This window comes from Typha angustifolia, chromosome 8 (assembly GCF_048772165.1).
Source record: "Typha angustifolia cultivar Huaian chromosome 8, ASM4877216v1, whole genome shotgun sequence".
Lineage (NCBI taxonomy): Eukaryota > Viridiplantae > Streptophyta > Magnoliopsida > Poales > Typhaceae > Typha > Typha angustifolia.
This window is the reverse complement of record NC_133246.1, coordinates 531943-544436: the sequence shown is the minus strand read 5'-3', so window position 1 is coordinate 544436 and position 12494 is coordinate 531943. Positions and strand designations below refer to the sequence as shown.

Here is a 12494-nt window from a genome sequence, read left to right as displayed (position 1 = left end):
ATAGAATATTATCTCAACTATCAACCGGTGCTTAATCGTTGCTCTATAAATTTCAATATTATCTCAACTATTAAGCTTTGACCTATGCTAGTGTTGTACCATACCATATTAATGGTGAGCCATAAAATAATAGTTAATTGGCTTCCTGGATCTCGTTGCTGGTGAGCTAATATCTGATACAGAGCTTTAAATTATCAGATGTTTTTAGCCAAGGAATCATAAAAGTTCTACTCTTTGATATATAATATCTTTTCTAAGGAGATTGGATGGCACACAATATCATTCATCTTTTCTTCTTCTACTTTGTAATTATTGATGTCATAGGAGCTATATGATGTAACCAAAGAAGAACGCAAGAAACTTTATGTCAAAAAGATGATCATAAAGAAAAGCTATTTATCTCAGATGAAAGAGTCATATGTCTAGAATGCACCATCCACCAGAGAGAGAGGTAACATATATTACTATGTTTTTATTTATATAAACACATGCATATATATAAGTTTGAATTCCAATTAGGCATAATAATATAGAGAATTTGATTATCTTGGTGGAAAAATTCAAGTCATGCCAACCAACTATTGACAATTTGAATTTTTATCTTGTTATCCTCAATGTTGTCATAAATTGTGGGGAAAAAAGAATCCGTTTCATACGTGGTAGTCAAAAAGTCGTATGTCATGGTTACAACTGCCGTCCAACCGTAGACGAAGCCTTCTGGATAATAACTAAACCGTGTTCTTGTCAGCTGTTCCGAGTCCAAGGGGACTTAGCCGTCATTTTAAATATTTACGATGGCATCCCACGTCTATACTCTTCTTCTACTTTTCTGGGCTTATATAAAGCAGAGAAAGAAGAGAGAGAGAGAGAGAGAGAGAAATAGAGATTGAGAGAGAATGAAATTTGGAGTTTGCGACGAGGCTAAGTTGCTAATGGATGATGGGTTGGTTTCTCCTCCTCCTCCTCCTCCTCCTTCTTCTTCTTCTTCGATCATATGTCAGTGTAGAATATGCCATGAAGAGGAGGGAGAGGAGTCCACAAGCATGGAATCCCCCTGTGCTTGCTCTGGGACTCTCAAGGTAATCAAACTGGTGGAGAAATATCGTTCTCCTCTTGTTTACTTAGAGGGGTTGTTCTTAATTCTTGTTCTAATTTTTCTTATTTTCTTCCTGTTCCAGTTTGCTCACAGGGAATGTATCCAGAGATGGTGTGATGAGAAAGGGAGTACCTTGTGCGAGATTTGCCTTCAGGTTAGAATCCAGAACGAGTGAAAAAGAAGAGATGGATATATATATATATATATATATTTTTTTTTTTTCCCCTTCATTCTTTCATCAAAAGAAAGCTGGGTTTTTGGTTTTCTTTGGGAAGGGAATTTTAAAGATCACCTTCCTATGTTTTCTTTTCCTTGTTCTTAAAAATTGTATCTTATGTTATTTTCCTGATTGAACTCTGTTAATCTACGGTTATCATAAGAAAAATTTAAACTTTAACAGCTATTTGTTTTTTTTTCCATTAAAATAATATTCTATTTGAACAATTCTTGCAGAACTTCGAACCAAACTATACTGTTCCTCCAAAGAAAGCCCAGCTGATCGATGTGGCTGTCACCATTAGGTAAACTAATTTTTATACTATAGTCTATTTATAAAGATTCCACACTGATAAGAGTGGGGCCCGACCCAGTTGCCACCTGCTCTTCAAATTTGAATTGGGTCCAGAGCTGAGCTGAGATGAGATGACCTGATAGCCAATTCAAATTTTGCCTTAATAAATGAGTGACAGATAGAAGCGGGTCCCACTCTAATCTATGATCAACTTTCTATACTGTGGTCTGAGTCGTTCCCCTGTAGAACTTGCAGCCTTTAAGCATTCTCTTATCCTGCTAGAGTTCATAGGAGGATATTGTGGGGCCCACTGGGCTCAGCTCATGTTGCTCATACCTGTTATATATATATATATATATATATACCTTTGAGCTCAATTCATTACATCACAAATATTAGGAATATGATAAATTGCTAACTTTATATCACTTGCAACAGAGGAAGTCTACAGGTTCCCAGGCTAAATTATGAACCCCAGAACAGAGGACCAAATGAAACAGCCACTGATGATGCATTGGAATTGCATTATGCTGTCTGTTCTCCTGCAGCTGAAAGAAGAGCCTCTTGGTGTAGAACTATAGCTGCCATGGTAAGCAGTTGGAATTTTCTTCTCAAAGAGTGATAATCACAATCCTTATACTTCTGATGCTAATTGCTGATGCTCAAATATATGCAGTTCACAGCTATGCTGTTGGTTAGACATCTCATTGCAGTGTTAACTGTCGGAGCCGATCATTATGCCTTCACTCTGCTCACAGTAAGTACTTGCCTGCATGGCTTGCTTCCATTTCTGTAAGAATTTGGATCACATTTAACTGAAGAGTACTCCTCTGCAGGTTTTCTTACTAAGGGCCAGTGGAATCTTGTTGCCATTCTATTTTGTATTGCGTATGATGTCGGCAATTCAGCATGCGCAGCGGCAGTATCAGTTAGAGCAGCTCCAGGTTAGTTGCAAGATTCCTTTCTGACCTGCAGCATTAATATCTAGTGAGATAAATTAGAAAAGAGTCATTAGTGGAAGCACCAGCTGATCTGAAATTTTTTTTTCCTAATGTGCTTTTATTTTCAAGCAGAGAAGAGATGATTCATCCATTCATGAGGTGGAAGAGGATGAGGAGCTGCACCAACATACAATTCAAATACATTCATGAACGTCAGTCAAACAAATGTTCATAATAGAGAAGATAGTAGAACTCATTCTGTTAAAAGTCTTGTAACTTTTGTTCTATTTGTTGATACACCTTTGTGATATCCTTCGTAAAGCATCACAGAAGAGATGGGAGGTTATTGTTCAATATATGTACATCCATTTGTTCTGCAAGTAAAGTGCCAAACAAAATTTCAGAAGAGAAGAAAAGCAAACTTGTGCCGGCATTGGCAGTATGAAATGTGTTGTTGTTTTCCACAGAATCATGGGACTATTTGGGGCATTTGTACCACTGGAACTGGCAGCATTCTAGTTTTTATTTCATTTAAGGAAGAGGAAGATACTAGAAAGTGAACAAGACAAAATGAGTAATCATACTGGAAGATAGTTATTGTCTGAGTGAGGCGAGATAATGGAAATACAAATTGGAGAAGCAAAAAGAGGCTGAATTCTCCACCTAGTATTCAGATTGACTTCCATTTAATGAAGACAACACACAAGCAATCGAATTATAAAAGAGTAACTTTAGAAGATACTCACAAGTATCTATTGTAATTTACAGATAAATGTAAATTGATCCACTTTTGAGCATGCTTAATGCTCCTAGTTGGTGTAGCTCTCCACCAGGTTCCATGGAAATTTGTTCTCCTGAAAAAGCTCCAGAATAGGATTGTAAGTGAGAATTAATTTGAAAAGCTGAACTTGGCCCTCATTTATTTGCTTGATAAAAAAAATCCTCTTATTGTGGCCTTGGTGGCTTACGCTGAGTAATTCCATCATGCAACCTGAGATATCATGATTCTTGATGGATCCACGGCACTCTCCACTTCTGCACCTGTTTAAGATTTTGATAACACTTTTAGATCGATGACACATATATAAATGCATGATACTGCCAACTTATGAAAGATTGAAGACATAACTATATGGCACTCCAGATGATGGATGATTCAGCTTCACCATGATACACCAGGTAAACAAATTCACTGCCTAATGCATACACATCCCACCTGATACTTTATTTAGATATTCTACCATGAGTAATTGAAAAGGGCAAGTAACTTACAGGCAGCCAGTCGTAAACTTGTTGAATCATTCATCTGAGTCCTTTGAAATTCCAGTAGCAGTCTAGTTGAGTCTAGTTGAGAAAGTAGCCCTCATGTGTCTGTAAAGTACCTGACAAAGTTATGGCTGAAGATTAAAAGATTATAAGCATCCAAATATTGTAATCTAATATAACAAGGTCACAACTATGTGTTACTGTTTCTTAATTACAAGTCAGAATGTCCTTCAACAAACAACATGCTTCAACATGCTTGAGGGGAATTCTTTTAAAACAAATCCACTACCAAACCCTTTAAAATTGAAGAATATTGCTATTTGCCTACTTCTCACTAGAAACAGCAGGAAAAGGATGATAAAGAAACAGAAAGATATTTGAAATTTCAATTTGGACCACAGTATCTTTTCCCAAGCAAACTAATGCAAAGTACCTCATTATTCCTTTCAATCATTTCATTAGTTATTAGTAGGATTCATTAGTACTAGATATCTTTATCTTAATTATTCCTTTCAATCATTTATTTTAATCTGTCTTGATTCATCTTCCTAGGCACTCGCCATATGCCTAGGTATTGGTGGTCCCTAACACCCATCTATCACACCAACGGCGTTTAAAACCTTGCATTTAATTGAGGCCATTACAAAGCTTACTGAAAAGAAACATTTATATATACATATCTATGTACCAGAAAGCAACATACAGCTAGACAATGGGAAGAAATACTAAATGCAAGGATGAGTAAACAATTCTGATGAATAAAAGATGAAAGATTTGAAGCATCCATAACTAAATTTGTGATCCACAAATATGAAGACAGGTCCACTACAAAAGTCACTCACAAGGACAACTATGCAAACATAACACTAAGATCCAGAGATACTACAACATCTAAAGTTTTTTAAAAGAACTCCACCAATCTTTTAAGCCTTTACAGTTCAATTTTATCACCAATAAGAACAGCAACACTTTTGAGATAAAACTTTTAAAAAGAAAGTGTGCATAAAAAGTTCAGCTCCTTGAACTCAACTCAATAAGATAGTAATGCATGGACACCATAATCTGCTAATCATTCAAAAAGAAAACAATGCTACCATAAAGAGATGTTCATAGTAATCATGTCTTCTATGTAGTTCAATCAATTATAAACTCTTCACAAATCACAATTGAAAAATAGCAACAGTAAACGGACATGATGTGATGCTATGACCTGCTTACTCTGAAGGATGTAGCCAAAGAGTATGGAGATGTAAGAAGCCATAGAAATCTAGGGCTTTGGGGTTTCCCTCGGAAAGAGCACTTAGAACGCCATTAATGGAGGGGGGGCCTGAGAAGAGAGATGGGTATAACAGTACAAGGTTTAGCCATTTAGGTTGGGTTTTTAACCAAGCGACAAGATATATGGATAAGTTCCTCATTTATCCTTGTCACGTTTTCTCTTATCCGTGACTAATCGACAAAATTGGGAATAAACCCGAATCGTGGTGCATTCAGAGTAGTTACTCTCGTCAGCATCGCCAATCACCATCAGAAAAAACAGATAGGGCCACCGCGTCCGTCTCCCGTCTCGTTTCAGAAGCTTCGCCTCGGAGGTCGAACCCAATAGCCCCGACGGCGGTGCAGAAGCCGGAGATGAAGAAGAAGACGGAGAGCAAGCTACGGGGCGGGCGCTTCCAGGAGGGTGTGACGGACGCGGTAGAGCGGTTTACCGACTCCGTCTTCTTCGACAAGGAGCTCTACAAGCGCGATATTGTGGTCAGCCGCGTCCACGCAAACATGCTCGCGCGACAGGTACTTTTTCGACATTGATGTCTCTCAAATATATGACGAATTCTTTCCAAGAAAAAAAAATTGTATGGCGAATTGCTCCTTTGTAATGTGGTTGCTTTTAGGTTCTTTTCGCGAGGAACACTTAATAATGGATACAGATTGTTTAAAACTCCCGTATCATTTTTAAATCTTTTGAAAGTTCAGATATAACAATCCAAGGAGATATCCCTAGATAAAGTACTATTATGCCATTGCATCTCGAGAAAGTTTCTAATGTGATTATTTTAGTATTTCTTGTTATTGCAAAAAATTTTATTATATGGATCATGTTGGATAATTTTCAAAATGCTGCAGGGTTTGATAACCGTCAGCGAAGGAGACGACATATTGCATGGTCCTGCCGAGATCAAGAGAAGCATTGAAGCCGGGGAATTTGAGTGGCAAAAGGACAGAGAGGATGTACAAATGAATATAGAAGCAACGTTGACTGATATAATTGGTGAATTCGCAAAGAAGCTCCACACTGCAAGAAGTCAAAATCCAGATGTTGAACAGGTAATAGATAATAACTGTAATGTTACTTCTCATTGGCTTCCAAAAGTCCAGACACAATTCCTTATTTACTTATGTAAAATCCAGATGCAATTTCTTATTTCCTTATCTTATTTTACTTTCAACAAAATCCAGTAGACATTACGATTTACAACATTAATGTTCTTAAAGATGTAATCAATATGAAATATCTGAGTCTCCTTGAAATGAACAAGTATAAGACTCATGTTGGAGTTCGAGTAGCACTTACTGTAGAAGTTTTCCAGGAACATGGACAAGTTGAAGACGTAATTGCATGATCCTGGTTTGTGAACGCAGAATTTGTAGCAACAACTAACTTATGCTCTCATTTCCTGAAACTATTATTTCAGGAAGTTTTGTGAAAGATGAATAAATGACTTTATACTTTTAGAATGTGGTAATTTACATGGGAGCTGTGTAAAAGAGGAGAAGTCTAATGGAAGTAACAGTTAAGAACTTGGTTTATAAGACCTGCTATATCTACATTTTGCATGACATCCCTCAGTTAACTAGACTTGCTTATCTATATGCTTTCTTGTTCTGCATAGAGCTATAGATTTTAATTATAAACAAGCCTGCATATTAGATCCAGCTAAACTGACACTACATTGCAAAATGTATGGCTTGAACGTGATGCCGGCAGGCTGGTCAAACTGTATGGATCAAATGAATTTCTGACTTCAAGGGAACTAAAATTTACTATTCCCATGAGCTACAGGTATTTCTTTGATCTATCAATGGCATTTGAGTTAATATCTTATGCTTAACTCTGCTTAAGACACAACAGGCTTTATCCTAGCCTCAATTTCCTACAATATTTATGTGAAACTTTATGTTAAGTGCTATTGGAGTTCTCATCTTACCTCCATTTTAAATAAAGTTGGTCTGAAATATTGTGTATTATAGTTTTGATGCAGTACCAGATAGGGATTTTGTCTTGGAGCTTCCATCCGCCAATTCTATTGCAGCAATCCATCTTCCAAAGGCTTGCTGAAGAATGGGTCTTGTGGGCATCAGAGGAGTTTGGTTCCTTGACCACAGGTGACTCAGTTTCAACTGGAAGCAGCATTATGCCACAGAAGAAAAAAATCCATATCCAATGGAACTTGTCCATGGGAAGTCTTCTATAGTAGTTAGAGATCTTGTTACTCTCCGAGTTCTCTGCAAAATGCTTCCACAAGCCTACAATCGTGTCCTACAAGTACTTACCCTTTTTCTAGGTTCATTTTCTACTTTCCTTTCATCTGTCTGAGAAGTTGGATCTGATGTAATTGTTTCTCTGGGAGCAGGAAGGAACCGTTGTTTGACAGTGTTAAAGCTTTACTAGGAATGCTCAAGGTATCTACTGAGTTTGCATAAAACATGTCTTTCAACCATGCTAAAATACAAAGTGCCAGGTTAGGATGATAGCTAAATAGCAATCATGAACGAGGTGGTCCCTTTCTTAGTAATTTCTTATTGGATACTTATCTTCATCTTATATCTCGGTTTCATATCTGGCTTCTTGGTACTTCTCTGAATTTTGTTTCTTTAGTTTTTTTATCAGTTACTGCTTTCCAGGATTTTAGTGTGTGTTCCTTTTGCTGTACAGGAGATTCCATTCAGAACTTATGAGATAGTTGGAACGTCTGCTGCTTTATGGGTGGCAAGGAAGTGCCAAATTTCAGAGCTCTCTCTCAATGATGTGTGGATGATAAATGCTGTATTCGAGGAGGATGTTTATGATGTTCTTAGAGGGGGAAATGCTATTAAGAAGTTCATCTCCTATGGGTCCACTGTTGCAGGAGAAGTGGCCAAGCAGCTCAGCTACTGGGTCTCAAAGCTTGAAATTTGTTAAGTATGAAATCAGTCAATTAAGTGATTTTGAATCGGAGATGAGCTGTGAGTCTTCCTAACTTTGAAATATTCAAAAGAAGATTCAATTTTCGAGTTTGGTAAGGAGCTTCCCAGTTCCAGCAGTCTTTAAGTTTTTGACATTCTTCTGCCAACTGGGCACTTATTAACAGGTTAGCTGTTCTGACAGGATTTATCACTACTATAGCTACTTTAGCGGCTTAGCCAATTATTTGAAATTTGCGGCTAGCAATATACAGCGGTCAAATAAGTTTTGACATTTTTCTGCCAACTGGGCACTTTTTAACAGGTTAGCTGTTCTGACAGGATTTATCACTACTATAGCTACTTTAGCGGCTTGGCCAATTATTCGAAATTTGCAGTTGTTCTATTTCCTGATGCTAGCAATGTACAGCGGTCAAATAGGATTATTTTCTTCTTGCAATCTTTTACTTTTTTTCATCATGTGGGAGTTAGAATTAATTCCTGTTTACTTACTTTTATCCATGTGGGGAGGAAAGAAACGTCTATACCTCGGCTACTAAGTTTATTTTGTACACTGCAGGAGGTTCCATTTTTTTCTTAATAGGGGTTCTAGGTATGGCCTCTAATATTATACAAAACGTCCAGCATATGGATCTAAAATCACGAGAACACTAAAAAGATTCTGTCAAATTCTGTCCTGGATGATTCTTTAATTGAATTTTATTAGGTGCTGAGGTAAGGTGAGAATTGTCTGACTGTTGTCTGTAGGCTCTTTTATATTGGAACATAAGGTATTTTAAAATAGAAAACTCTCGTAGGGTCTATGGTAACTCACATTCACTTGTAACATTCTGACCATACCAGGCTTCAATTTTACCTGCAATAAGTATTCCAATAAAAAGAATATTGCACAGAAGACGCTGAAGCAGTTGTTATTTTATTTTCCTGAGATTCTAATCCAGGATGTGCTATTATTGTTTCTGTAAACTAGCTTAGCAAGTCCCAGTTTTGGAACAAAATGAAAAGAAAAAAAGATCATAAGGATCAGATGATTTTTCGTAGAATAGCTTGGCGAAACTTCCATATCTGCTCTGTTTCTTCCTCTATTCATAGCTCATCCTGAAATCACAAAGAAAAAAGAGTAAGAGTGAATAAATAAATAGAATCAATAGATGCTGCTTTCTTAGATCTATCAAGCATATTTGGAATGCAGCTATACTGATACATGTTTCTCTGTGTCTGCATCCTGCACTGTGTTAGCATCGGCATCTTCCTCATCCTCCCTTTCATCTTGCTTATACTGACAAATGCAGAAATGCCATGTGTTATTTAGCAAGTTGATGGATCATAATAGGAGCAGTAATGATCAACATTACAAGGATTTTACATAATTTTCTAGATCAAACTTTCCCTGGAGAAAACATAAGCTGGTTAGATTTCTTGAAGTAAGCAAAATCAGCCTAATATTGAACAACAGTACATCTAAGCTTTGACTTACAAATTAAAGATATCAAGAAGATGAGAGGGCATGATGAATTCTAATAAGTTATTAGGAGTTTTTTTTCTCTATAGGACCATATAACTAGCACACATCAACTTCGTGCAATCATTTCATGACATTCAAATTTTCATATGTTAGATACCTAAACTTAACCTTACATGCTATTTTCACATGAAACATCAATAAATATTATACTAGTTTTGCAGTCTAAAGTTATTCAAGTTGCCATTGTTTTGAAAGATATTGAGGAATTGTAGATGAAAATGAAATGCAGCCAAACCTCGTCTTGTCTTGTCCTCTCATCTTCATTGAACGCTTCTTCCTCAGCCTGCAAACATTAGCACCTCAGAATGAACCTCGCAGTTATAAGACAATGAAAGAAGGAACAAGTTGTAGTAGGACACAGACATCCTTCTGTCTGCCCCAGGTATCCTCAGCAAGCTTCTTTGCATATTCAGGGTCATCACATACTACAATATTGTCAAAGAGAGTTCCTGCTTTAACCTGTCATATGAATTATCACGTCAGTAGTTTAAGAATGCATAAGTTGTTCCTCTCTAACTCAGCACATATACCTGCCACAACTCAATGCCGATGTATCTCAAGTTAGGATAAATGTAAATATCTGGGTCTTCCTTGTAATCTGCTATAAAGTGGCGGGTCAAACCCCTTGATCATAAATTAAAGGAAGGTAATAGAGAAAAATAAATAACCTGGATTATCAATTAATGGTGCTTTCCATTCTCCTTTGTAGTTGGGATTCCTAATTTTCTGCTGAAGAACAGATATTTGATAAGGTCTTCTAAATTTCTAATCAATATTTTCAGTTAGCTACAAGATATTAACATATTTGGAGAAGTGGAGAAAGGTAATACCTTTTGTTTTTGTTGTTCTTTCTGTTCAGGATCTGTCACATCTGATGCTTCTGATTCACCATGTAATTTATCGTTTGAGTCTTCATGCTGTAGCAACCATAGGAAATATCATAAGTTTAAGTATTTAGATCACTTTCTCCACACCACCATCGTAAATCTTTTTAGCATTAGTATGCACTATCTCTTTGGAAATGCCATTTTAATCCTTCAACATTTTCAATGATAACGTCAGCTAAGGAAATGTTAGGCACAGTCAATTGTGACTTATAGCTAATGCCATGGCATTATGGCTAGATGAAGCAGAGATCATGTAATTTAGCCACTAGAGAGTGAGCATGATTTTTGAAGGAAATAGAGCAAGGTCGAACTCCCTTGATCAATTTCTTCACTTATTAAGGGAACTGATGCTCAAAGATTCAGACTGTAGGAATAATTGTTTAGTACTTTAGTCTGTGAATGATGGGCAGCAAAATGAATGGGTTACCTCTAGTTTCTTTTCCTCGGGATCAAGAATAAATTTTTCATCATCCCAATCTTCAGGCTGTAGATTAGCAACAAAAAGATTCATCACTACGTATGTATGTACATAGGTATATTATGTACATACGTATACGTACAAACATGCATACATGTATGGCAAATGATGCTTCTGACAAGGATGGTGCCTACCTTTCTGGCTTCAGGATCTGGAATTTTCTTGGGAGGAAGAATGTCCCAATCATTATATAAACTTCCTGACTCTTTCTCTTCATTGTCAATGAGGATACTGTACGTAGCATCCGGGCGGATGATGAGAGTGTATACATGAGTTAGCTGGTCAGTCTCACATGGAACTTCCTTCTTGATCATGTGGTTCGTTCCATTCCGTGAAAGAATAGCATGAACCTTCTTTGTGTTTTGTCCACAGATGTCTGGACCAAACATGATGCTGCAATTTACATGAACAACAAATGATCACAGTACATATGCTGACAGGGACTGAAGAGGGCAAGAGGTACGCAGTCTTATTTCTATTGTTGGGCAGGCTATTTCCCTTACGGTCGCATTATAAATATTGCTCTGGTATGAAGTTTGATTTATGTGCAATTACCTATAGGGGGTCTCACCACCAAACATTTTTTGATCAACTTCACCACTGAGCAGCTTCATGTATGCGCCAGCACAGCCATACTTCTGCTCGCGCTTGACTGAGAACTGGAACACTAGTGGTCTGTCTTTGTTACTGAACTCTGGGAACTCTGCTGAAATGGCATAGAATCGGTAATCCTCAGTGGTCTGTATACCTGCATTCCAAAGAAGTTTATCGATACATATTTGTTATCGAAGTCGAAGAGGAAATCGTGATTTCTTTTTCTTTGTTTCTCTTGAGTATGCATGTTTATAATTTTGTTTGAGAAGTACCTTTGTCATTAGGATCAGCACTCCAGTTACCAGCAGTGTGCTTCCACTCACCAGCCATTTTCTCATCCTTCTTCCAGTCAGATTTCACCCACCATTTCTCCCAGCCATCTTCAGTTTCCATGTCGAGACATCGTAAACGCAACAGATTGAGAAGCACATCAGTCATCAATGCAGGAAATATAGCAGACGAGTTCTTGTACATGTTCATGCATCCAATTTTTCTGAATCCAGTGAAGCAACTAAGGGAGTTCTTTTTTACTCTTAATTAGCTGATGGAATGACCATCTTGGTTACAAGGCAATATATTGGATGCAATGCAAATAAGAGATTCATACTACCCTTTTAACACACGAGTTACTGGAAAATAAATGAAGTGGAAGTAAGAGAGGTAATTAAAGAGCTGAGTCGCTCTTAATACCTTCGAAACGTTCCTCGAAGAAGACCTCTGCGGAGGCAAGCAAAAGGAAAGAAAAGGTAATGGCAATGGCGGAAACAAGCTGGGAATTCTTTGAAATCGACATTGGTTGTGATAGAATGTAAATGAAAAAGAAACGAAGGAAGGCTTTGCTGTTTCACTTCTACATTCAGTGACAACGACAGCCAATGTTAATCAAACCCAAATATATAGGAGTGGCTGCAACTATCTCTTCGTTAGATTGCTACTGTGAAGATACTACCATTGTCGTCTTTAAAACGAGGAGGAGAACTTAATTTGCTTTCCACGTGTCGGCCTTTCCAGGTG

At 37.3% G+C, this 12494-nt stretch overlaps 3 protein-coding genes and 1 long non-coding RNA gene across 17 annotated transcripts; 2 read left to right on the top strand and 2 right to left on the bottom strand.

Moving 5' to 3' along the window:
- Positions 1-861: 861 nt before the first annotated feature.
- On the top strand, positions 862-2969 carry LOC140764444 (uncharacterized). The gene is made up of 7 exons (XM_073103018.1): positions 862-1079; positions 1179-1250; positions 1550-1617; positions 2046-2196; positions 2284-2364; positions 2444-2551; positions 2681-2969. Exons 1-7 carry the CDS (start codon positions 897-899, stop codon positions 2756-2758), a joined length of 741 nt encoding a protein of 246 aa, XP_072959119.1. The 5' UTR covers positions 862-896; the 3' UTR covers positions 2759-2969.
- On the bottom strand, positions 2436-5183 carry LOC140764449 (uncharacterized). Of its 5 annotated transcripts, none has more exons than XR_012105043.1 (5): positions 5033-5183; positions 3821-3930; positions 3517-3589; positions 3295-3402; positions 2436-2576 (listed from the first exon to the last, which is right to left on the bottom strand). It is a non-coding gene; the product is annotated as an uncharacterized lncRNA (long non-coding RNA). The 5 variants fall into 5 exon arrangements; XR_012105045.1 differs by having other exon boundaries at positions 3821-3945; positions 5033-5180; XR_012105042.1 differs by having other exon boundaries at positions 3821-3945; positions 5025-5165.
- A 28-nt stretch (positions 5184-5211) lies between these two features.
- Positions 5212-11167, top strand: LOC140764448 (argininosuccinate lyase, chloroplastic-like). 8 transcript variants are annotated; one of them, XM_073103022.1, is made up of 9 exons: positions 5228-5605; positions 5939-6139; positions 6801-6875; positions 7064-7358; positions 7447-7495; positions 7749-8091; positions 8181-8300; positions 9751-9903; positions 11035-11167. In XM_073103022.1, the coding sequence occupies exons 1-3, from the start codon at positions 5447-5449 to the stop codon at positions 6825-6827; spliced, it is 387 nt and encodes a 128-aa protein (XP_072959123.1). In that variant the 5' UTR covers positions 5228-5446; the 3' UTR covers positions 6828-6875; positions 7064-7358; positions 7447-7495; positions 7749-8091; positions 8181-8300; positions 9751-9903; positions 11035-11167. The 8 variants fall into 8 exon arrangements, with proteins under 8 accessions (XP_072959130.1, XP_072959123.1, XP_072959124.1 ...); XM_073103023.1 differs by having other exon boundaries at positions 7447-7554; XM_073103024.1 differs by having other exon boundaries at positions 7447-8091; positions 9804-9903.
- Positions 8317-12366, bottom strand: LOC140764443 (calreticulin-like). 3 transcript variants are annotated; one of them, XM_073103015.1, is made up of 12 exons: positions 12171-12366; positions 11753-11860; positions 11442-11634; positions 11021-11279; positions 10836-10892; positions 10352-10438; positions 10190-10250; positions 10052-10119; positions 9885-9980; positions 9757-9804; positions 9195-9275; positions 8317-9094 (listed from the first exon to the last, which is right to left on the bottom strand). In XM_073103015.1, exons 1-12 carry the CDS (start codon positions 12271-12273, stop codon positions 9083-9085), a joined length of 1173 nt encoding a protein of 390 aa, XP_072959116.1. In that variant the 5' UTR covers positions 12274-12366; the 3' UTR covers positions 8317-9082. The 3 variants fall into 3 exon arrangements, with proteins under 3 accessions (XP_072959116.1, XP_072959118.1, XP_072959117.1); XM_073103017.1 differs by having other exon boundaries at positions 8319-9094; positions 9201-9275; positions 12171-12361; XM_073103016.1 differs by having other exon boundaries at positions 8319-9094; positions 10190-10247; positions 12171-12359.
- Between the last annotated feature and the right edge of the window lie 128 nt (positions 12367-12494).

Excerpts from the sequence above, each read along its gene's own strand:
- LOC140764443 (XM_073103015.1), bottom strand. The coding sequence starts at position 12,273 with ATGTCGATTTCAAAGAATTCCCAGCTTGTTTCCGCCATTGCCATTACC. Across the intron at positions 10,893-11,020 it reads CAGATCCTGAAGCCAGAAAG|CCTGAAGATTGGGATGATGA; the intron begins GTAGGCACCATC and ends GCTAATCTACAG. Across the intron at positions 9,981-10,051 it reads TCGGCATTGAGTTGTGGCAG|GTTAAAGCAGGAACTCTCTT; the intron begins GTATATGTGCTG and ends TTCATATGACAG.
- LOC140764448 (XM_073103022.1), top strand. The coding sequence starts at position 5,447 with ATGAAGAAGAAGACGGAGAGCAAGCTACGGGGCGGGCGCTTCCAGGAG. Across the intron at positions 5,606-5,938 it reads CAAACATGCTCGCGCGACAG|GGTTTGATAACCGTCAGCGA; the intron begins GTACTTTTTCGA and ends AAAATGCTGCAG. Across the intron at positions 6,140-6,800 it reads AAAATCCAGATGTTGAACAG|GCTGGTCAAACTGTATGGAT; the intron begins GTAATAGATAAT and ends TGATGCCGGCAG.
- LOC140764444 (XM_073103018.1), top strand. The coding sequence starts at position 897 with ATGAAATTTGGAGTTTGCGACGAGGCTAAGTTGCTAATGGATGATGGG. Across the intron at positions 1,618-2,045 it reads GATGTGGCTGTCACCATTAG|AGGAAGTCTACAGGTTCCCA; the intron begins GTAAACTAATTT and ends CACTTGCAACAG. Across the intron at positions 2,197-2,283 it reads GTAGAACTATAGCTGCCATG|TTCACAGCTATGCTGTTGGT; the intron begins GTAAGCAGTTGG and ends AAATATATGCAG.